Source organism: Aquila chrysaetos, chromosome 11, assembly GCF_900496995.4.
Source record: "Aquila chrysaetos chrysaetos chromosome 11, bAquChr1.4, whole genome shotgun sequence".
NCBI classification, from domain to species: domain Eukaryota; kingdom Metazoa; phylum Chordata; class Aves; order Accipitriformes; family Accipitridae; genus Aquila; species Aquila chrysaetos.
In genome coordinates this window covers 21052119-21076017 of record NC_044014.1, presented here as the reverse complement: position 1 = coordinate 21076017, position 23899 = coordinate 21052119, and the positions used below count along the sequence as shown (strand labels likewise).

The 23899-nt window shown below is 40.6% G+C and overlaps 1 protein-coding gene across 4 annotated transcripts in view; it reads left to right on the top strand.

Moving 5' to 3' along the window:
* Positions 1-3198: 3198 nt before the first annotated feature.
* The window catches only part of WDFY4 (WDFY family member 4), a 145875-nt gene continuing 125174 nt past the window's right edge, over positions 3199-23899 (top strand). For 2 of the 4 annotated variants that reach the window (XM_041127201.1, XM_030030029.2), the window contains exons 1-10: positions 3216-3389; positions 8170-8443; positions 14794-14908; positions 15514-15617; positions 17085-17231; positions 17618-17807; positions 18920-19109; positions 21211-21371; positions 21705-22157; positions 23639-23743. In XM_041127201.1, coding sequence (XP_040983135.1) covers positions 8183-8443; positions 14794-14908; positions 15514-15617; positions 17085-17231; positions 17618-17807; positions 18920-19109; positions 21211-21371; positions 21705-22157; positions 23639-23743 — 1726 coding nt within the window. In that variant the 5' untranslated portion in view covers positions 3216-3389; positions 8170-8182. Of the gene's footprint in view, positions 3390-8169; positions 8444-14793; positions 14909-15513; positions 15618-17084; positions 17232-17617; positions 17808-18919; positions 19110-21210; positions 21372-21704; positions 22158-23638; positions 23744-23899 lie in introns of all 4 variants that reach the window. The other 2 variants (XM_041127202.1, XM_030030030.2) reach the window with 2 other exon arrangements.

The window sequence follows — 23899 nt, the reverse complement described above, 5'->3', positions numbered from 1 at the left end:
GGCTTTTCGCTTTGTAGCCCGCTGCTTTCACTTCTTTGGGAAGATTTGCTGAAGGAGCTGAGTGCCTCCTTCATTGCAGATTTCAAGGTTTGCTGAGAAAAACGATGAGTGAAAATGATGTTTAAGCAGGTGGTTTAAATTTTTGCCTTGCCTTTCTCTGTGGTGTCCCTGTCAGCTTCTGTTCTACCATTGAAAAGAGGAGAGGAAAATGAAACACAGCTGCTTCCCTTTATGATGTTAAATAAATGAAAAATGATTTGATGAACATTTTCTAATCAACTTTCTTTTTGTCAAGAAAAAAAAAAAAAGATAGCTGGATTTTAGCAGGAAAGGTGAAGACTGGAAAAAAACCTGCAGCTAACTCAACTTCTGGACACTGCAGTGTTGAAAGGGACATGCATTTAATTGGCTTTTTTTCTAAATTGAAAGTTATGAATGTGCAGCAGAAAAATGTATTGTCTCAGCAAAATCAGCTGCATTTTATTTCTTATGTCTACAAGGAGAGAAACTTGCTGAAGCGAGAAATACAGGCTTTTCGGCAAAGCTCCATCCCATTTGGATTTGCAAGTTGGGCTGAACTATCAGCCCCTTGGGCAATGGCAACTGAACAGCAATTGCCAGAGGACATGTTTGCTCTTGGTGTAATCAGTCAGCCCATTTGGTGAATCTAATGCAACTGAAACGTACTGCAAGTTGGGTTTCTGGAGAAACCTGCAGTAGCTGACCTCCAGCCTCAGGTTGGAGAAATGCTGCGCTTCTAGCTGTTCTGGACCACTAAGATACCTCCATGTGGGTGGTATTAATGTAAAGGCATGAAACAGGGTTTTTCCACTTGTGTGTGGAGGTTGGAGTGGCAAAGAGAAGAGAAGTATAATAAGAACCAACATAGGGGACATTATTTGATGCTGTGAGACAGGTGGACCTTGTAGTTATCTCCAGATCCTTGCCTCAGGAAGCCTGCTCTATGTTGTCTCAGGCAGGACATCTTATCTCCACTGGGCTTTGCATGATCTACTTAAGAGTGTTGCCCCTATCAGATGGCACTTTCCAGTCAGTGTTGGTAGAGCTAGCTCCTGGGTCCAGGAAGTTATTAGTGCCCTTTCCAGAAACCTTAAACTAAGATGAGGATTCCTTTGAATTAGGTGCCCTGTACAGAGATGCAAATGCAAGTATGTGGGAAACATGCCTTTTTTTTTTTCCTATGAGATTGGGGGAAAAAGGACCAAGAAAGGAAGGATTTTTCTCTCCATTTTTGTAGGTGGAGGCACAGCGCAAAGGGTCATTAATATAAAGAGCCCAAACTGACAAAAAGAGACTTGTGGCACTGTCTCCTACTACATTAGCTATTAGCTTCTCTTTACCCCTTGGAGTTATTTTTACTGCAGATAATTTGGTTACAGCTGTTTTGCTCCAGTGAAGCAGGAGGGCATGTTGAAACTCTGGACTTTCAGCCCCATCAGCAGTTAGCGTAGAATGAAAAAGAGAAATGGTGCTTCCTCTGCCGTGTGGATTAGAAATCTACTAATGACTGTGTGGCTGCTTGAGTCCTGACAGCATCTAGTGAGGGGGGCACCACTGGGTAGGGAGGCTTCTGGGAAATAAACCTCTCAGATGAAACAGCATGGAAGGGCTACTGCAAATGATGTTCTGTTTTGTGGTTTTAAACTGACACTAAAAGGGTGGAAAAGGAGCACATTTAGGCTTGTTTCTGAGTTAGGAAAGGGAAAACAATGTTGGCTAGATTCCAACTGGGAAAGTATTGTCCAATATGCGAACGGCCTAAAGCAGAAAAGTAGCGGATGTGTAGGCACAGCCTTTTGCAGGCTGTGTGAGCTTGCTCAGCCTGTGCTCAGAGCTGCCCAGAGGCCTCACAGCCATGTTGGTGCAGCACTGAGCTCAGCCAGACCTGTGTGTGTCTCGGTGGAGCTCACTAAAGTGGCCAAATGTGACATTCACTGGAGCCGCCCTGGGTGTGGGTAGCTCAGTGTGAACTTGCATCTGCTGGGAAAACACCCTGTAGATACTTAGTTGAGCTAATGCTTTCCAAAACCTGATCAATTTAAGGCTACTGTCTATACAGATTAGAGTGCAATATTTTCTTCAGGATTTTCCTCAGTTTATTTCTCTTTGCAGCAAAGCTACAGAGCTGTTTAATTCCTGGTATAATCTGTAAAGGGGTGAACTAAACCCATGATTTTGCTGCTGTCTCTATTGTTGATCTTTCTTTCAATAAATACACTTCCACAGTAAGGGATGAGAACAATCCTCTGGGACTGTTCTATGCCAGAAGCATTGCTGCATTGAGGTCCCTGCAGTATATAGGCAATCGCTGTCCTGTCTTATTACTTAACCCTATCGAACAGTGAAATCAGTCCCTTTAAGACTTGCTGCTTCTACTTTCAGAAACGTCAGCAGCCTCCAGTGCGGATACTGCCCTAGCTTAGCTGGAAGAGGAAATTAGTTTTTCTCCTGAATACTTTTTCAGGCATTTGAATGAAGTGGATGTTAACAGAAAACGGATGGCTTTAACCACCTAGGGTAAAATCCCCTCAGGTTTCAGTCACTGTAGAGCCATGATCCCACTGATTCTCAAGGTCAGCATACAATTCTCTCCGGGAGAAGCAGTTTAGGAAACACTTGAATTTCCTGTGGAGTTTAAACTCCACCTCCCCTTAAAAACCAATTATAAAGCCTTTCAGGTGTGTTATTAGGGAGAACAAAAAAGCAACTAGACAACTGAGAAGTAGTCTTCCGCCAACCCCATAGCTAATCTAGGCTCCTTTATTTTGTCAGTGAGCTTATAGTGCTTGTTTGCCTCTTGATCTGAGTAGCTGCCTTGGCTGTTTTAGTAGAGAGATCAAGGACTTACCCTTCACCTCAGCATTCAGATGTATTTATTTTAAGGAAACTGCATTTGAGGAAGGACTCCAACTGTTGCCTTTCCTTTGGGCACAGGTTGCACAGAGAGCATGAGCTTTGTGGTGATGTATTCCTGTAGTAGTTCGGTAAACCTTAAATTTAAAAACAAAATGAAACACCACCCACCCCCACCCCCCTTCTTTGTGAATATGGTATGGGGAGAAATATCTGGTTACTCTTGACCCAGGGAGAAGCATGCAATTCCCCACAGGTTTGTGCATAAGCTGAATTGTTCTAAGTTGCTTTGGGAGCTTGGTGGGCCCCAAGCATGTGGTTCATTTGCTCTTCACTTCTGCTTTCCTCAGGAAATAAGTGCAGCAGCTAATCAGGTGATTAACAGTGGAAAGTTTAAAGAGCAGAGTGGGAGCTGCTGCATGCACCAAAATGCCTAGGAGGACAGAAGCAGTAATGCTCCTTTCTCTGGATGTGGTTATTGACTGCAACAGGAGGTGCCAAATCTAGGAGCCCAGGTATGTAGAGAGATCTGTTGTGAAAGCAAAAGGAACAGACTGTTGTTAACTGTTGAAGGAAACTGCTGTATTATCTGCAACTGGTTTGTTGTAGTAGGATCATTTTCAAACAGAAAAGGTTTCAGTCAAAGTTGACCCTAAACTGCAGTACAAGGAGGAAAAAGGATCAGTGGTTTGCTTGTATCCTTTAATCTAGGGGTGGTAATAGGATTGCAGATGTAAGGGGTATATCTGTTGCTGCTGCTGTGGAGACTTGTTGGATTTGGTTTAACTGCATGTCCTTATCTAATGAGCTGTTGTGTTGAGATGATCAGGATTGCCCTGGTCTTGTTCCTTCGAGTTTGTTGCAACTATATTGTCTGTGAATTACCAGAAGCATTCTGTTTGCTCTTGAGATGGGGGCATTTCTTCACCAAATCTCAAAAGCAAGTATACCCCAAATCTCTGCTTCTCTCTTGGCTGCCGTAGGGGTATACACAAGTCAGAGAAGAAACAGTTCCCAATTAGATATTTAGAAGCTATTTTTTAAAACAGAAAAAAAAAAAAAAGAAGAGTGGATACATGAAGGAGAGCCTAAGTCAGTTTTATAGCTACTTTTGGATTGCATGGAGATGCTCTTCAAACAAAAATAAAGAGGAATGCAGTTAAGTGTTTGAATTAATGATTTGTGAGGTTGCACTGCAGAAATGCTTTGTCCAACTTAGATGTACTCAAAAAGTAAAAATATGCTTGGACAAATGAAGTCCGAGCGTAAATGAATGCAACTCCTTTAGTAGTAAGAGTGTCACACCTTCTTGAAACAAGCTGAAACTGTATTTCTATTGCTGAAAAAATAGGGGCTGTGCCCCTACTGAAATGGGACTTGTTCTTTGAACAGTATTCAACCTTCTCTAAGCTGACAAGTGTTTTAAAACCCCTCTGTTATTTGTATTTTGTCAGCTATTTGGATTTCAAGGCACCAGCCAGGTTAGGCTCATATTGTGTAAAGTGCTGTGCCAGAACTTAGGAAGAGAGAATACCTTCCCCTTAGAATTTACAATTAAATGGACCTGGCAAGGATGGGTAGGATATTGAATTTTGCAACTTGTTTTAATTCGTTGCAGTCCTCGTATTGTTCTGCAATAAATAGTGACATCAAAGTGTAAATCTTCTTGGTGGTGTTTTTAGGTTTGCCTCATGAAATATGTCAAGTATGATCATTAGACATAGAACTGATAGGTGTAGATAATTTAGGAAAGGCAGAGGGAGCTCAGGGGGGAAGAACCAAGGTGATTAGGAGGGACAGAGGTAAGAGAGTAGTAGATGGACAGAATATGGCACGGTGTTCATTCTGAGGTACTGTCATTTCCTGTGAGCACAGAGTGGTGTGAGCCACAAAGAGGGAGTTTGTAGTTGAATTGGGAGAGAACTATAATTTGTGAGATAAGATGGTTCATAAAGGAAACAAGCAATGTTTTCTACTGCTTGGGGTTGTTATGGCATCAGACAGCTTTCCTGGGGAGGTAGTGGAATCCCTGTTTTTAGCATTTAAAATGATTGACTGGCATGACTGTTTAATGAACAGATCTATCTTGGCTGCCCAGGAAAGGAAAGGCATATGAGGAGGTATCACACAGTGAATTTTTGGAGTGCTGTAAGCCATGTGTTTCTGATAGTCACCAGAATCCTGGGTTTTAATAGGCAAGAAAAGGCTATTAGGAGAAGGAATAGTTAAAGCAGCTAGTCCTAGTACTAGGTGTCTGATATTGAGTCTAAGATGCCTCTTGTCATCTGGACAGTTGGAGTAAACAAGAAGGCAAATTGTAGTCCTCATTTTGCTTTCATGTACTTTTGGAGATTAAAGATTTCCATGTACACTCAAATATCTGACATTTTTTGCAGATACTTACCATAAAAAGTGGACCAAACTATGAAATTTGGCATGAGACTTGATTGTGTTTTGGTCAACCATCTTGCCGTGAGACCCTTCTCTGATAATAAATGATTTTAAATGTATAAGTAAACTTCTTGATCTTGGTACAAATTGGGATTTTGTAGCTGTACAGGATCATTCTTTGGACTGCTGGGGGAGTTAGCCCCAGATAAATATAATTAAGACGTCATTTAAAAAATCATGCTTGTTCAGCCAGTAAACTTATAGTATCAGCATTCTGCCTGTCCTGCCATCTTTGGTCAGGCCTTTCTTCCCTTTTGTCTTACCAGTCTGAAAAGGCGTAGCCACAATGCAGCGTGGTTTCACACAAGCTTAATTTAGAACAAAAGGGAAAATACATGAAATAGTTCCACTTCCTCTCTGTTACCTGACACTACTTTCTGAATGATAGCATCAAGTTTATTTGATATATTTTCACTTTCATGTCTTTTAAAATCTTAATTATTTAGACTTTACTTTTTGTATCATTGTGATATTTATAACTTACTAAAACTGAAATAAGCCATTAATTTACACTGAGGATCAGGATAAATTGTGGGATGTAGAAGACAGCCAACATATAAGATCTTTTCAAAATACCTAAGCTATCCTTAATACCAAGGGACCCTGTGATATTGTGATTGGTCTAGAAGAATAATTATCCTCCAAGAGGAACAGAAGACACAAAGGATTTAGAAGTCCGAATGAAATTGTAGACGCAAGAAAAGGCAGAGTGAGTTACTTGTTACTTAGCATTGATTTAGGTTTAGCAGAGTAGCTTCCAAGGTGAGAGATTTCCCGTAGGAAGAGAATGGTGCCATTTGGGATGCAAAAGCAGCCTCACTGAAAAAGTAACTCTGACCTATGCTCACTGAAGCCCCTAGAACAGTACCCAGGCTTTCTCAACACACTGTACAGCTTCACGATGACTCAAGTGGGCCAAAATCCCATACTAGGGTTAAGTATAACATATGACAAATGTACCTCCCACGCAGTCATGAGGAACAGAGTCTTCCTGTTTACTCTGTGCAGACAGTGATCACACTTTTTCTGCTCAGGGGGCTGTGTTGTCTTAGCACAGATAATTAAGGGAAACAACAGCAGTGAAACACAAAATGTTGTTGTTGATGTAGGAAGTTCCAGATTGACATCCTTGGAGACTGGTCAAAATTTCATAGCCTTCTATCTCCTAGCAAAGGACAGAGTATGGGCTGTGGTAGAATAAGTTACCCTCTGCTGTAGTGTGAAGGATCAGCATTTACATCCAAGCATAGGTATCTGCTGGGACCATCACCTTGCTGCAGGTGGTGTGGTGCACAGTGACAAGATAACGTCACCCTCTTCATCTCTGCGGTATGGAGCTACTGTGTGAGTGTGGAAGTGAAACTGGTTCATCTGGCTTGGAGGGGGTAGGATGCAAGCAGTAAGCAAGCTGTATAACTGATGGATGGTGAAGGAAGAGAACCCCAAATCTAGTAGTAGTGTTGGCTCCTAATTGCTAAACTAGGCTCTAATAGTCTTTTTTAAAAATTTATTTTAAGGGGTGTATGTATTGGTAGTGTACATCTAACTCAGTTTTTTAGTTATGTTTGCTTTTTGGCATTTTTATTGACAAGCTAGAATGGCAATCAAAGAGACACTGTAGAGAAGGAACCTGTTGCCTAGGAATGGAGGTACATTGGTGATTTTCTTTGAGGGGGTGTAATGATATGTTAAAGATTCTTCTAGGCTCTTAAAAGACAATATATTTGGTAAGTAAAGTAATGAGCTACGTTCATCTTGGTGACAACTCCCTAGCTGCCTACCCACACTATGATAATTTATGTGTCATATTTTGAGTAGTCAGATGATATCCTAAACACCAATAAGCATATGGCTGATTTCAATGGAAACTGGAGAAGCCTGATTTCCATTGGTGTAAGCGTTGTCATTATGTAGGCTCTGGGTAGCAGGGTGAGCTCACAGAAGGCTATGGCAAAGGAGTAGGGTTGCTGTGGATTCAAGGCTGTGTCAGTGACCTTCCAGAAGACTATGGATGAAAATAGGGCTGTAAAGAAGATTAGAGGACTTGGAGTTGAGATGAAGGTACCAGAAGGATTCCTCTACCTATAGTGCAAGATGGACCCATTGTAAGTTCAATCTGATGGAAATAAGGCTGCTAGAATCACCTTGCTTCTTCATTGAGGCATATCCATTTCAGTTTACAGGAGCAGCAAAACAGGTAATGTTGTAGTAAAAATACTTATCTCTTGTACAGAGCTGTACATCTGCAGTTTAGAAGAGCTGAATGTTGCTGCCTGTTTGGGCCAGCACACCCATGTGGGGAATCCTTGGCTTTTCCACACAGCTCCTATTCCAGCCAGTGCTTCAACCTCACTCTAGGTAAGGAATGCATCAGAAATGTGCAGCTTAGTTTAGCATCCATACTCAGTGAAATGTGTAACCTGGCTCTTGAGTAGTGCTCTTCTGTTGCAGATCTGATGATGGTAATAGTTATGACTTGTTTTACAATTGGGGTGACTGAACTATAGGGAGAGGATCTGGCTCAGTGGCAAAGCTGGAGCTGGAATCTAGATTTCCTGCGTGGTTTACCAGTTTGTCCTGCCAAAGCCCAGATGAGTTGTGTAGCACATGTACACATGTCTCATGGGAGAGAGCTTGTTCATGTGATTGCAGGGTGGTAATGCTCTTGTCCAGGAGCAGAGTGCTTTGCCATCAGGATTGGAAAAGAGTCAGTGGCTGCCAGCATTTCCATACTTCTAAACTCCCCAGCTCCAGTAGTTAAAACTGTCAGTGTCTAGTTTCATGGGACAGTTGACTGGTAAGAGATGATGCTAACTGTAAATAACACAGTATCTTTAACTTCAAGTCTCATTTTAGCATGGACAAAGCAGCTGAACTCACGTGGCAGTGGGAGGATTCACCCGGCAAAACAGAACAGCAAGAGCAAAGCCCTGATGATGGAGACAAAGCAGAAGTGCCAGGACAGCCTGCACACAGCAAGGACAAGCCACCCCAGAGCCATACCCTCCAGTGGGAGACTCTAGGCAGACAATTTGTAGAGTATGAGCAGGTGGCTCAATTTCTTATCCCAGAGGAGCAACAGAGAAGGCTGCTGGATTTTCTTCCCCCCTTCTTAAAGGTTTGTTCTCCTTGTTGCCTTTGGTGAAGATGCCAAGAGTGTGAATTTGAGTTTCTGTTGCTCTATGTGTTCTGTGTTCACCCTAACTGCTAGTGGAGTTAATTGGAATGTGATCCCTTTGTCTAGGTGATAATTACTATTATTCCATTGGGAGCCTGGGGAAACAGTTGCTTGTCCTCCTTTCATCTAACTAACCTGCTATGTTAGCATGAGAAAAGTATCTGGGGGAGCACTGATTTACTTTCATGAATGGCTAAATTCTATTCTTGGAGTCAAGGGATATATTGATGAGACAGGCATGTTTCAGAGTACCCCATGAAGTGGTCACTTCATGTCTGACTCATCTATTTTATTACTTAGTGGGGGGCTGAGCACAGTTTCAGTCTGGGAAAAAGTGGTTGTGGCATCCAGCCAGCTAGGGGAAATGCAGGGGTACAGTCTTAAGAGGGAATTTTGGGCTTAATGACAGTGCTGATGTTTAATTTTAGTGCTTCAGAGAGGAGTTGTGTTATAGACAGGGAAACTGTGGCATGAGGAGAGGAAGGTCACACTGTAGGTGAGGGACACAGCTGAGAATGAGAACATTTTAGCTAGCTGCCCTCCCCCATGACCTAGAGCTTCCATCAGCCAACTATTTCTGAGATGGCCATATTGAAAGGTGAAGCTGGAAGAGCTCTGTGATGAATAGGAGCCTTATGGGTTGGTTTTGTTTGCTGGAGTTTGTGAAATGTACAGGGAACTGTTTGAGTGGACCATATAGCAACAGAATGGCAGAGCTTATACTGAGAGGAGGAGAAAAGCTGGCCTATCTTTAAATGTACTGTGGCCATGTTGTAGTACAGAAGAATTGTTTTTCTCTTGAATTATCTTGGGTATCTCTGGGTATTGAATCTGTGTTTTTACACTCTCACTATGTAAGTCTTTCAGAAAGAAAATAAAAGCTTGGTTTTGGTGAAACCATGTTTTAATGATGGCATACTTCAGCCATCTGTACTTGTGAGTTTTCAGTGTTCTTGAGTGACCAAACTCAGATCCATCTGTTCCCTACCTAGCTGAGTGGGTTTTCTAATAAGTCGTCGGTGGGTAGGTGAGAAAAAAAATAATGTTAAAGACATGGTCGCTCGGTTTATATGGAAGCATTGTGGGACATAAAAAGGGATAATCTGTAGTGAGAGCAACATTTTGAACTGTGTGTGCAGGGAAATCGCTGTGCTCAGGGCTATGAAATCTTTGGTGTCCGTGACGGTAAAGCAGGATTAACTTCCAGATGGTCATAAACATTTCACTCAGCTAGATGGAGCACGAACCTGTGAAGCTTGTAAGTCCTTGTGCAGAGCAGGACTTTGAAATCACTGTAGATGTTGGTGTCAGTTAACAGCACTGAATTAGGTCACTCATTGGTGTTAGTGTAATGCAAACAATTGAGCTGCAGGTAGGATCTGGTGATGCCTATGGTGAAGAGTTTGCTGTGTTTAAGTACAAGCTTGCCCTGGTCCAAGGCAGTGCAGACAAAATGAATGGAAGGGTCTGAAAAGGCAGTGAGTGTATAGCCTGGAGTCTCAGAAACAGCCTTCTCATTTAATCTAAATGGCCCTACAAATATTTTATGATTACTGAACAAAGCTTTGACTTTTCACCACTTCCTCTCAACTTCTGGATTTGTTTGCATTGAATAGTCTCCCTCCTGAACCAAAGGCTATATTTGAGCAGAAGAGCTGTTACTCTGCATATGTGGCTGTCACTGGAAACGTGTCACTCTCTCTGCATAGGGCACAACATGTGCTGGGGCAGGCTTGGCTCTCTTGGGAGCTCACCACAGCTTTATCAGGTCACAAAAATTCTGGCTTTGCAAAGGGGCAGCATTCCTTCCTCAGCCTTCAAAGAATGCTCTTCAAAGTCAGATCAGGATTGATGATCTGACAGTTTCCTGTAGAGGAGCACCTTCTTATTCCATGGATCTGCTTTTTAAATGGTGTGCTGAAAATTGCACTGTTCTTTTTCTTGAGACAGCACAGCAACAAGATACAACCTTTTTGCTTGGAGCAAGAGCTGTCTATTCTGCTTTTCCTAGAGCTGTTTTCAGACCTCCTGTCTTCCTTCCTCTTGAAGCTCCGTGGAAAACATACATCCATAATGTTTTGAGGGTATAAATTCATCACAACAAAAATAGGCTTTGCTGTGGAAGATAGTCTCTCCAAACTGCTCCCTCCCCCTCTTGTAAGCAATGTATTGCAGGCTTTTTGTGAAAATCTGCTGAGGTTTTCCTGCCTCAAATTTACAACGAAATTGAAATTCCCAGATCTCAAGGTTTCTGACTTCTGTTGTGGCTTTAGTTTTTGAATACCATATAGTGAACATGAAGAAAGCAAATCTTGGTGAGATGAGATTATGTAGAACAACTTCAGATTTGCTGATCATTAACAAAGTATGAATAGCAAGAATGCCTTCCATGCAAAGGTCATTTTTTTGGAGTGAAATTTTCAAAGGACTGAGGAAGTTGTTACTGAACAAAGATGATGAAAGCAATAAAGTCTAGAAGTCTGAGGAATTAAAAATTGGACAGCAAAGCAGGAAATTGCTTACTTATCATGACACATGAGAAATAAACTTTAGTACTGGTGGGTCAAAGGACAGCTATTCCACAGGAGGCAAGCTGAGTATGGCTAAGGAACTGGTCATGTTATGCATATGCACACCCACCATGTGTTTCCCTTCTGTAGGACTGAACTTCACATGCTTTAGGGTTGTAGAAAGTGATTTCCTGAATTGCAGTAATGCTCACAAAGATGGAATTTTAAATTCCTAAAGGATATTTTGGCTACAGAATATATTCAGAATGGAGATGTGCATTTCTCATTAGCTTAACACTTGATTTTGTGCCCTAAGAGAGATTCTTCCCCTTCACTTTCCTTAGATGTATCTGTGGAGCTTTGCAGTTCTTTGTAGGCATTTAGGTTCAGATGTGTGGCTAGAGTATTTTGGCATTGCATCATTGATTCAGGAGTACATTGTAGAGGATCTGGCCTTTTAGCTTCGAGTCCTGATGTCCTTCCCCATGTGACTTTTACTCCCTTCATGTACCAGCCTTCTGCTTTGTACTAAGCCCCTGGGCTGGCTTGGGGAAACGCATGTCAATTTGACTTGTACGTGTTATGAAGTTATTACAGAAACTACCTTGCTTCCTCCTGTTTAACAGCGGACTCTGCATAAATCTACTCTCTCCTTGGAGGTTTTTCATCTCTTGCTTTTCCTTTCCTTGTTTGATCATGCAGATGCCAGTGCATCTCTGTCTTTTTGTCTTAGAGTGCTTTAGCTCTTACTCAGTTGGCTGGAGAGAGAGGGCACTAACCAGGAGCCACCTGGGGTGTGGAGACTCATTACTCACTGATATGCTTTGATGTAGAAGGAAAAGGTGTAGGAGGAAAATGTTAGCCATCTGCTTGTGATTCAGGCCTAGGCTGGGAGTAATTTTAATGTGCCCTCTGTATCTTCCCTCTTGGTGCCTCAGAAAGTATCAGAATGTTCTATTACATGTCTGGCTTTTGAGCTAGCATCTCTCCATGAAGCATGGAATAGGAAGGACAGATGGCAACAGCAGACACAGGGAACTTGTGGCAGAACCTTAAACATGTAGAAACAGGCTTAAGAGGAAGAAAGAAAATCAGATTACATTGATACCATATTATTTGAGTTTCCCCTGAAGGCAGACATCCTGGAATGGAGTCAGTTTGATACTCTTCCAGATACAGACCTTTTATAGGCTCAAAGATGAATATGGAACTGATTAGGTCTGTTCTTAAAAGAGAATGTATTCTAGAGATTGGTGTCTGACCCACAGGAAGATCACCTGTAAAATCAAATCAGAACATTAGAGGCCTGGTCTGTAGTGAGACGGACTAGCTAAATATTTGCATAATGATAGCATTTCTATGAACCTTTCATTACTGCTCTCTGCTGCGTATGGTCTGAACTTCTAAAATTTATCCTGCTCTTTGTATTAGCAGAAGAGTGAGTATAACAAGTCGTTTCTGAAGTGTTCAGAGGACGTTCCTCTCTGAGGCAGAGGGGGAGGAATCTATCACTGCTTTCTTCTGAAAAAGGGTTTAGGTTGATGACAACTATTGTGTATTCTTAAGTAGCTGTGGGTTTCTTGTCACTGTGTTTGCCCAGCTTCTGTTCTTTACAGGTCTTCCCTCACTTCTACATCAGAAGTAGAGAAGTTGGTGGCTCTTGCTCCTGCAACTGAGGGTCTCTGAAAATCATTTATGGTCAAAATCTGAAAAAACTAGCTTGTTGTTTTAATATTGTTGATTGTTTGAAAATTAATTGATAAGCACACTGTGTGATTGCATGTCACACTTTTGTAGCCTAGAAAAAAGAGTTGGGTGCAGTTCCAGAGGTCAATGCAGTAAAATGAAGTAAAAAGTAGGTGCTTGCCTGATTGCCGACCGACAACTGGCACTTTGTGGGGAAAGAAATAGCTTGTCCACAAGCTGCCATCAGCAAAGAAAGAACAAGTGATTGAAATCAGTGGTATGGAAGGAAATATGTTCTTAGAGGATCTTCTTTCACAAAGAGTTGCACTGATTCTTTGGCAGACTGTTACGGGGTGTCTGCTCCAAATTATTTTAGGAGAACAGGTGTCATTATTTTTTTTTATCTTCCTTTCATCATCTGGCCTTACAGCTTGATTTTTCTGAGCTTTTAGAAGGAGGTAACTTTTCTAAAGAAAATTTTCAAGGTTACTGGGGACAGAAGTGTCTCAGCCTGTTATTTAGAGGTGAATGCTGCACTATTGCTCATACATTGATGTGTGTAGAGTTTAATGTTCTATATAAAAGTAATGGTACCTGATTCTTGGAGGCCAGTTGGGTGCAATAGTATTAGTCTACTGGAATATTTTTTTATTGCTTTTGATTTTTTTTTCCCCCCAAAGTCAAGGCTAAGAAACATTTGAGGGGGGATCTGTTTGTCAGACTCAGAGCAGGGAAATCTCAAGTCTTGCTGTTGTTACTCTTGTCAGTTTTGCATTCAATTGCTTGTCCATTCTTGAACAAGTAATTTACAAACTTATTTATAAATTGTTTATAAACTTGTCTATAAACTTGTTTTCCTTGGCTAGCTATGCATTTAGGACTATACTTTCGTATTTAGGGGTGCCTCTTATAGCATAGGAAATGTTTAGAAATCCTGATCTGGTAAACCCTTACTGTCATCATCTCAGCATTTTAAAAGTGCATCTTTTCCTATATTAGCACCGATCTGTACTCATGATGTAAGTTGTCTTGTAATGTTGTAAATTCCTAGCCAGACAGGGTTGTCAGTCCAGGCCTGGCAGCCTACATCTTAACCTCATGTGCAGATGGGTTAGGCAACTCATATTGCTGCAAAACACATCCGGTGCCTTTTGGGCTAGAATATTGCTGGGTTTTTAGCTCCTTTCCCCATGTTTTCTTTTATTTCCTTAGTTTGCAACAAAGATTATTTCTGTCTGGCAAGAAATGCTGATTTAATGAGCCTTACTTTCCTCCCAAAATAGAGTAGAATTGAAAGGCAGAAACTTTATGAATGTATTAAAACCAACAACAACAAAAACCACCCCCAACCCCCCCGAAGGCTTTTGCTTGTTTGTTCATTCTGTGATTTTTATAAATTTATTGACTTGAAATAAATACTTCAGTTTCAGGTGAATCTTGGCCAGTATACTGCTACTTGGGAGCAGTAGTCCTGTATTAGCATGATTTCTTCTTGACAGATCTGCTACAAATGCTCCATGAGAGCAGCAGTTCTAATCCCATTTCAGTCTCTAAGCAGCTGAGACTGTGCAATGACTGGCTGAACAGAGAAAATACAATTTTTATTTTTATTTTTTATTCAACTGAAAATTGGGTTTTGTTTATGACGATAGTTTTGGGGAGACCGGTTTTTGGAGAAGGATTTACTTTTACTGAAAAATTAGACAGTTGTAGCTGTAACTTCTTCAGGGTACAGGGTGTTTATATTGTATTTCGAAAGGGACTAGCATGCTTTTTGATACAAATAATTAGTGACACAGGGGCTATGACAAACATATACATTGTTTTGATTGTATTCAATGGAGAAAATAATGTAAATGCTGTCTAGTAGGTGCATTACGTGATTCTAAAGCTAGTTGCAGGTTGAATTCTGTGTCTGTAGTGTCAGGCTCCTGCCTGCCTGGCAAATACTGCTTAATGGACTATACTGGCTGGGGAGGGAATCTCGCAGGGGAATGTTAGCTTTATGTTTCTTTATTTATATGTATTAGTACTTGTCAATCTACCAAAGACATGCTGCATCAGAAAGACTTAACAGTTACACTTGGATTTCAGGCCTGGGAACAGTCTGCTGGAGCAATTGTATTCCCCAACATTCAGCTGTTAGCCAGTGAGGTTTCCAAGCTTCTGACAAAAGAAATTAAGAGGAACCTCAATGGCAAACCTGCAGGTAATGATCCCATACTATATCCACTGGACCCACTTATTCTGGATATGTGCTGTCATTCAGCTTGTCCTCTGTACTTACCATGAGGGAAATGAAGGGGGAGCAGGAAAGTGCTAAGTGTAGCAAGCCAGATCTTTTAGTAGGTGTGAGCTAGCGCTGGTTTTGGATGATTGCACTGAAGATCTGGCCTTGTATGCTGTGCTGACCTTGTTTTTGGAACTTTCATAGCTAGAAATGTGTAATACTCTAGCTATGCAGTAAAAGAGTAGGCTACACACTATTTCTCGGAGCTTTCTTTAATGAGAAGAGTACTGCTAGCTATGCATGGCTTTCGTGGTGGCTGTTGTACATTCTTAGCACTGGTCAGCTGGCAGACTTCATGAACTGAGCTGGTATTCCCAGTGAAGCTTGTCGGTTTGAAACATGTAGTTTACATGAACTGACCTGAGCCTGATGATGGATCAAAATCCTTTTATGTCCTTCTATTCACTTCAGTGGACTCCTGCTACTGTAATTTTGTTAAATTTGTCAGCTCTGTTAAGAAAGGATCAATGCAGCATTTTCATCTTTCATTAAGAAATTAAAGTTTAATGTTTTTGTGGTAACAGAGGAAGCTCGTCTGGCTTTGGAGCAATTGCTACAACAGAAAGGGGAAACAGAAAATGGCCATTTGCTCCTGAAATCAGTGTATGTGCTCTCACAGACTGACTTGGTAAGAGAAATGACTACAAAGTGGTTTGGGGTTTTTTTTTGTTTGTTTTGTCTTTTTTTTTTTTTTTTTCCTTTTTATTTCAGAGAAGCTGGGTAGCCACCCCAACAGTGGAACACCTAAGTCTCATGAAGTTTGCATTATCCCCAATGCTTTGTGCTTCAGCATACCCAGGGTATACAGTCACATAGAGGACACACCACCAGGTTTATAGTCCAGGCTTTTCTAAAGAGGGAAGTAAGCCTTTGTGCTTTCAGATACCCTTTTTGTTTTGATCATCAGGCAGCTGTTTTTTCTAATGTTCCTCTGATTTCTCTTTTTTTATTTTTTTCCCCCCATTGTGTATCACTGCTCTTCAACCTTTGTCACTCCAGCTTGCATATCAAAAAGATGACTAGTAAGGATCTGTCTGTCTGGTAATGCAGTTGTTGGATTTTCCATACTGATAGCCTGTCATTTTGAAGCATTTCAAAGCATTTCACAAACTCTACTTGTACAACCATCCCGAATGCAGACTGGCGTCAGCAGTACAGCCTGCTGATGGGCATCAGGGGTGTGTTTATCCCTGACATTGAGCTGAGCAGTTGGTCTCATCCTTATTCAGATACATGAAAATAAAATCTTACTGTCAGCTTCTAGTGGGCATGTTCTGTGTCATAAGGAGCTCTGTAAAATTATATATAGTTAGTCACAGCATGAAGTTCCTGATGAGGTTTGTGTTTTTCACAGGTTTAAGACATTGCTATTTTTTGTGGCACACACACTCACAAAACTTCATATCACAAACCTCACTCTTCTGTTTAATTTGCTGCTGATTTTTGTTTTGATTATTGTGTGCCAAGCAGGCACACTGGGACTTCTCTAAGTTGTACACAGCCGTAGTGAAGATGGAAAGGAACTAAGTGTTGAGAAACATTGTGGAGAAACAGTGTCTCTTGCATTTATAAAAGCTATAATTAGAAGTGTGTGTGCAGTTATTTAATATGTTACAAAAGCAAAGGCATTATCGCTAAATTGCTGCTATGCTGGGTCAAGGAGGGAATGGAGAATTCATGCTTTTAACATACCAGGTCTCTATAGCTGCAGGGTGTCCTGTGAACTAATGATAAAGGGGGCACTGTCTGCCCCTGGGCTTAATTTTAGGTGCTAGTTAGTTTGCAGTTTGTGTGCTTTATAGACTATAGGTCTCCTTATGCAGGACATAGTTAGTATCTCTGTCAAAGCTGTAGTTCAGCTCTAGTGGGAAGTCCTGGGAACAGCTATAGCAACACACTGTCAATGAGTTTACTTCTGCGAAGTGTATTTGTACAGCCATGCTGTATGATTGCCATGCTTGTGCGCCCTAGAACACTTGTAAGGATAAAATGCTCAAGCAGCTCTTTCATCTGCCATGACTACACTCAGTGTGTAGAAACACAAGGAAACTGTGGTCACCTTCTGGAGGGGCTGATTTTTATTTTCCTTACTTAGAGGACTATGTGGAACATCATTGGATCTGGCCTTCCAGCTGCTCTGATGCAGTGCCTGTACCTATTCTTTACTTTTCCTCTGAAGAAAACCAGTGATGATGGAGAGGCAAGTGAAGATGACACCCAAACTCAGGAAATGCTTGTTAAGGTGAGATGTGCCTCTGGGAGTTCATTTGCCCTGAGTATTTGCATGTTCACTTAGGCTTTTAGCTGGTGATTGATTCAAACTGCCAAAAAAAGGAGTAAATTTGGACTGAAAACCATTGAACAAGCATCAGGAGCAGTATAAAACAATCTGAGATGATGCCACTATTCTCTTTTTTTTTTTGTTAAACAAAACAACATGACTTTTTAAGTGGGAAAAAATCCTATAAGACTATCCTAGTGGTAGTTTTACTTGTTCATTTCACTCCATCCTTTCTCCTGGCATTAGTATCAAACTGTAACACCCACCCCCCCCCCAGTGGATTTTTTCTTCATCTCCCAGATATTTGTAGAGGTGATTATTGTAGCTGATGTTTGTTTCCTTTTCAGATAATGCTTAACATGTACAGAGAGGAACAAGGTGTAGAGGAACTTCTGGCAGCTGATAAGCTTCAGTCGTTAATCATAGCAACTGCTTCCCTCTGGGACCAGTGTAGCCACTCATGGAAAGTACCTACAGGCCGTGTGCTGAGAACAATTTCAAAGGCTCAGACCAAAACCAGCATTGTGTACCTACAAGGTTTGGTTTAGTAATTTGGCTTCTCCTTTCCTCATAGCTCCACTGAGAATGAATTCTCAAGACAGGTCTCCCTAGGACAGATTTTTATCTCTACATCATCTGGTAGTCAGTCAACTGCAAAACATGGGCTCTTGGCTTTCTAGACAGGAGCTTTATTTAGTTCTGATAGCTATCTGGAAACTGAAGTTTTTTCTACACAAGAAATAATATTACAGGCAAGAGCCAATCCCATCTGATCCCATTAATGTAGGTTAGGACAAGATGTATTAAGGGTTTTTTTGAGTTGTGTGACTCAATGTGTGAGCCTAAGGCTCATGCACACTCTAAATACAAGGTTGAGGGCACTGCCAGAGGAACGGTATCTTTTGGGACAACATCATTTCTTCCTAGGCTTTGTTAGAGTAACCAATTTTTTTGTTATTAAGAAAACATGAGTCTCAATTTCTTAGAAAGAAAAAAAAAAGTTTTAGAATCCACACTTTACTGTCAGTATTCCTTATCATGGAGTAACTGCATATAGGTATTTTTATTTTTTAAAATAAAAATTTGGCTTCCTGGGTGAGAATGAAAGACTGAGGACTAATAGTTCTAAGAGTACTGAACTGTTTGGACGTTTTGAAGCTGTCCTGGAAGGACTGGCCATCAGATTAGACAAGAGAACTAGGCTTCATTGCTGTGTATGTGTATACCCCATTACACATGCCTCATTGAGCAAAGAATTAATCTGTGAATGCGGCACAGACTGTGTGATTGACTTAGTACAAGACAATTAAACATGTCAGCCTCCACTTTGTACTCAGACAGCTGGACTCACTGTATGTGAATTTTGGTGAGTGGGTGGGTTGGAAGTTTATACTCCTGACACTGAATCAGCTTCTGGGGTTTAAGCAAAGAAATGCATGCATACTTTAAAACCAGTAACGTTCTTCATGTAGCCTCTGAGATGAGTGGTGATGTTCATATACCCTTTTTTTTCTTTCTAGAAAAAGAGTTAACTGACTCTTATTTTACTAGGAAATAACTTTTCAAACTTGTTGTTCCATTTTTGTTAGTAACTTTGAACTTGTTTGACTGTCAGTTCTTAAATACCTGCTACATTTTTGTTCCCACAGCTGTGGACTGCATTAAAATAGCTATTCAGAATCTCTTTAAACTGGCTGATACCCTACCTGCTTGTGATGTGTGTGAAGCTGCTAGTATTGTCTTGTGCTTTGTGAAAGATTCCTATCCCATATCATCAGCTTTATTAACAGAGTTTGAAGATAATGATGGCTACCAACTCCTGCTAAAAATTTTACTCAGGTAAGTAGAGAGGTTTTTAGTGGGCTTCTAGAGCATAGTAAAACTTTATTTTCAGAATGTATAGTGGTCTGTTTTAAAACATGAATCATGTAGGTAATCCTGCGTGGATGCAAAGCCAGTAATAAAGACCCTGATATGGGGTCTTTCACTGCTGTTTTACAAGGGAAGCAGCACATAACTTCTACTGAAACCATAATGGAAATGAATGGTAGGAGAATTTAGTCTACAGGTGGGATAGGGACTTACCAAACACAAGACAAAGGTTCTTCATCAGTTAGTATTAGAGGGGATGTAGGTCAAAGATATTTGTCTCAGTTAAGGTGAACTCTTGATCCAGGAATGCAGTCAGCTAGGGAGGGAAACCTGATCTCCTTGCTGTGCAGAAAAGAAACAAACCAACCCACCCAAACTTATATCTGAAATGGTTATGTTCTTCAAAACTGAGATGAATATGAACATATTGGGACAAATCCCCACTAGTTATCCTAATCAAAAACACAAAGTAGAATCTTTGACTCTCCTTGTCCCCTTGCATTGTCTAACCAGGCTCTGAGTTTGCTATGTCAAAACAGTACATTTTACCACTTCCCAAGAAGTACTTAGGAGCTTTGTTCTGGTTTTCTTTAATATCATATGAAGAGAGCATTTCCAGATCTTCTCAATCTATTGTTGTTTCCATTCTGACTTTGCCTTCTCTTGTGCTTCTCCAACACTTGCAAGAACTTTGGTCCCTGACCAATATGTTAGACTGAGAGGGGGTATTTTGTAATTTGGATCTAGAGGATTGTAATTTGAATCATGAACCAAAAGATATCCGTAGGTGAGTATTTCTGATGATTTTTGGGTGGCACAAAATTATTAACCTACAGTTGGAGAAAGTTTTGTCTTTTTCTAGCAGTGTTTTCTTTAGTTACCATAGATTATCTAGCTTTCCCTTATAAATAAGCTGTGTTGAGATGTATATTTCTGATGAAATTCTATCCCTATAAGGACAGAAACACCTGATCTTTATCAGTAGAGGCTATGACTGCCCCCATCCTTTTTAACTGATGTAACTAGGCTGGAGAGACAGGAATAGCATACAGGTGCTCAGGGCCTCAGATTAGTCTCCCTTCCCAGTGTATACTGGCAGAAAGGGATAGACAGAGAGCAGCTTTCCTGAATGTTTTGTGTGACCAGGTTTCCTCTTCTCTGATGTTTGGAGTTTCTTTTTCAGGTAAAAAGAATCTTGCTAATCACATTCTTTCCTGCTGAAATGAATACTAGCATTTACCTGCCCTCCCCCTGCCCCCCTCTCCCCCCCCTTTTTTTTTCAGATTAAACCAAAACATATTTGTTTTGGTTTTCTTCTGAGATTTTCCTAACTTCCAGTATCACTCTATTGCTCTGTTGCTAACCCATGCCCAGATGCTGTAGTTTTCCTTAAGAATTGACCCTTCTAAGCAGTACAGAACAGGACGACATGATAAGCAGCACTCTGCCCTTTGACAGACTCTCATTTCAGTCTAAACTATGGCAAATCTGGAGTTACAGTTCAAACTATTTCCTTACGTAAGAGAGACATACCATCTTCATGTCTGATTCACAAAGCTCAGGCAATACAATATTTTTCCTTTCCTAAGGACTGAGATTTTTTTCTGTTATTTATCTCAGCGAGTGCCTTACGTTGCCAACCATATGCCTACCTTTTAATGTGAAGTGTCTGTTTTAATTTTTTGAACTCTCACAAAACTTAAATTTTTACTCCCCAAAACAGGCATTCTTTTGGAGAGAATTACTTTTTTTTTTTAAGTACACATAACTGGATGAAATTCTAACATTTATCTTCCTTTTCTTCAGAAGAATCTTATAGTGTCACTTCAGTTTTCTTCTTCAGTTTGTAAGTTTTGTTCTGATTCAGAATGTGCCACCATGGTGTGGAGTTACTGTTTGTAAGATGGTTAAACAAGTCACAGAAATAAGACAAAAAGACAGTAAAATAGGCTGGGGAGGAGCAGGGAGTAAAATGGGTAGCTCCTATGTGCTCAGTACCTGGTGATATATCCAAAATATTTGTATTACTAAGGCGTGAATATGTGACTATCCCAAGTTTTGTTCCTAGATGTGAGGGGTTGCAGCAAAATGAAGGAGACCCCTATCTGGATGAGATCTTGGACATGTTGACTTGTCTTACAACCTGTGGAAAAACTGAACTGAAAGTTTCTGGCAATATTGTACACCCACAATTACCGCACTTCGATTTCGAACGGACACGGTCTTCTGGTACAGTATATATATATGTGGCTACATAGGCAGGTCATAGAAAAATGAAGCTCTATTCATTACATGTCTTGAGATGGGGGAAGGAGTATGAAATGGCATCTTCTGATCTATGTGCTTAATGCTGCAGGAGCCTGAATGCTACCTACATCAAACTGAACTGACTATGTCAGCTGTAGGGTCTGATCCAAGGTTGAGAACATACCTTCCAATCACATCCATTGTGTCTGTGACTCCTATTTCCACTCTCAGACATGACTTAACATTATAGTTATGGTGCTTGCAGTCTTAAATAACATTGATGTAGAAGTGATCTCACCTGGTTTTATCCTACAGGAATGACAGTGAAAAACCTCCAGGCTTTTCAGGTGTTGCAGTCCATTTTCCAGAAAAGTAATGATCAGCACCTGTGCGGAAGAATCTTGGCAGCAATTGGTACCATATGGGCCTGGGACACAGTAAACTTCTTTCTTCTGGAATGGACACTACAACCTATCAACCAGTTTACTGACATAATCCATTTCAAACCACACCCTGTCCAAGTCCAGTTCTTCAGACTGGTGGAGTCCATAGTGCTAGACCTCTCCTATGTCCCCCATGAAATTTTGAAGAAGGTTCAGTATTTGATAAAGGAAAACATAGTGCCATTCTGCACATTAACAGCTCTCCGGTGCCTTCTCAACATGACTAAGAAGGATCTGTTATTCAGTGACATTTTCCGTGACTCTGGGCTCTTAGGCCTACTGCTGGCACTTTTGAGGAAGCAAGCCAAGATCCTAAGGAAGTCAGGTACAACTTAATGTCATTCATAATGACTGCTGAAGTAGGCAGATCAATAGGAATGAATTAATCTCTTTCTACAATCAATTTATAAATTTTATATACTGAGTAGCTAGATTTTGTCTGCAAGCCAACTGGCCTAAGTTTATGACATACTAAGCTGGGTCCTCTCTGAAATCTTAGCTGTTTATCATCCTATTCACTAGCATAAACAGTTCTGGGCTATTCTTCACCAGTGTACAATGAATTATTCCGGAGGGTATCATTCAGCCCACACTTTTAAACAGGTCACAATTTGGGGTTCTCTAGGATGCCAGCTTGAGAGTAGAGGGAGAAAGAGTTTTCTGCAGTGCTTAGTTCCTCTGAAAATATCACTTAATCCTGAGGACTGATGATGGAAAGCAGTTTCTTGAATTTTGGCCATATATTACCCACAATACTACCACCTATTGTTATCTATAGTTATGTCCTATTACGAAAACAAAAAGGTAATAGTCCTGGTTTGGTAATTGTGGGGTACAGCCGACTTAGGGGACAGACTCACATATTTAGAAGTTTATAACTGCTATTTTAAAGAAAGATAAATGCATTATATGATTTGGGAAATGCCTTTAAATTTCAGCACAACAGTTGTTTAATAAAGGAGGAGAGACCCAAAGAACTAGCTATAACTTCTGATGCAGCAAGCACAATTGAATTATTTATACACATTTATTCCAAGCAACAGAAGGAATATGAATTGCAACATTAGTTCCAGAGTGCAGACATCCATTACCTGCAAGGACACTTAGATATGCATTCTTGATGTCAGAGAACTAGAGTTCTGTACAAGAGTACTTTTTATAGAATGAGTGATTGAATGGCTGTGTAATTTGTAAATTTAGACACACAGATGAAGAGGGACAGGTGGGAAGACACTGTGTGAAGTGATCACTACTTCCCTCTTCTGGTTTCCAGAAATTTAGCCTGCAAACTTCAAGAATTTTAGATCTAAAAATAATCTACCTGACACTGTCTGATCTTGGAAATGTTTGCCTTTGAACATGCAGGGGGTTTCTACTCTTCACTTTTAGTTTAGATATTTAAGTATTCCCTGTTGCTGTAATATTTTACCACTTTATAGCTCATAATCTGTAATGTTCTTTTATCTGTGTGTATTCCTACCAGGTATCACTAAACAGGTAACTCTGCATCAGTTGGGAAGTGGAAACACCACTATTACCAGTATTGCCTATAGTTATACAGGAGATCTGGGCTGCAGAGCATAGAATCAGACCTGTGTTTCCCAGTCCCAGACTAGATCCTGATGACTAGACAATGCCCTGTCTGTATTTTGTTGCTCATTTTGGGGTTCAAGTACCTTGTAAGTAATATTTAAAAGAAAACTAGAATTTGCTGGAGAACTAGTTTTCCTTTTTGGTTTAATATATTTTAGCTACAGTTAACCATGTCTTGTATAAATTGTATTATGACTTTTAATATACTGACAGCTGGAACCCATCTGCCTGGTCTGGAAGAAGGCACTGAGAAGGAATTAAACGCTGTGATGCTGAAGATGGTGGCTGCCCTTACAGCGAGGTCTGTGAGGAACACTGGTAAGAAATAACATATGACTGCATTACCTTTGTGATATTTGGTGGTAAGTGGCCATGATACCTCTTAAGGAGCACCAACAAATTTTCTGACTTTTGTGCTTCAGTGAGAGAGAAGTGGAGGACAAAAGCTAGAAGTGTAGGGATAACAGTGTCACA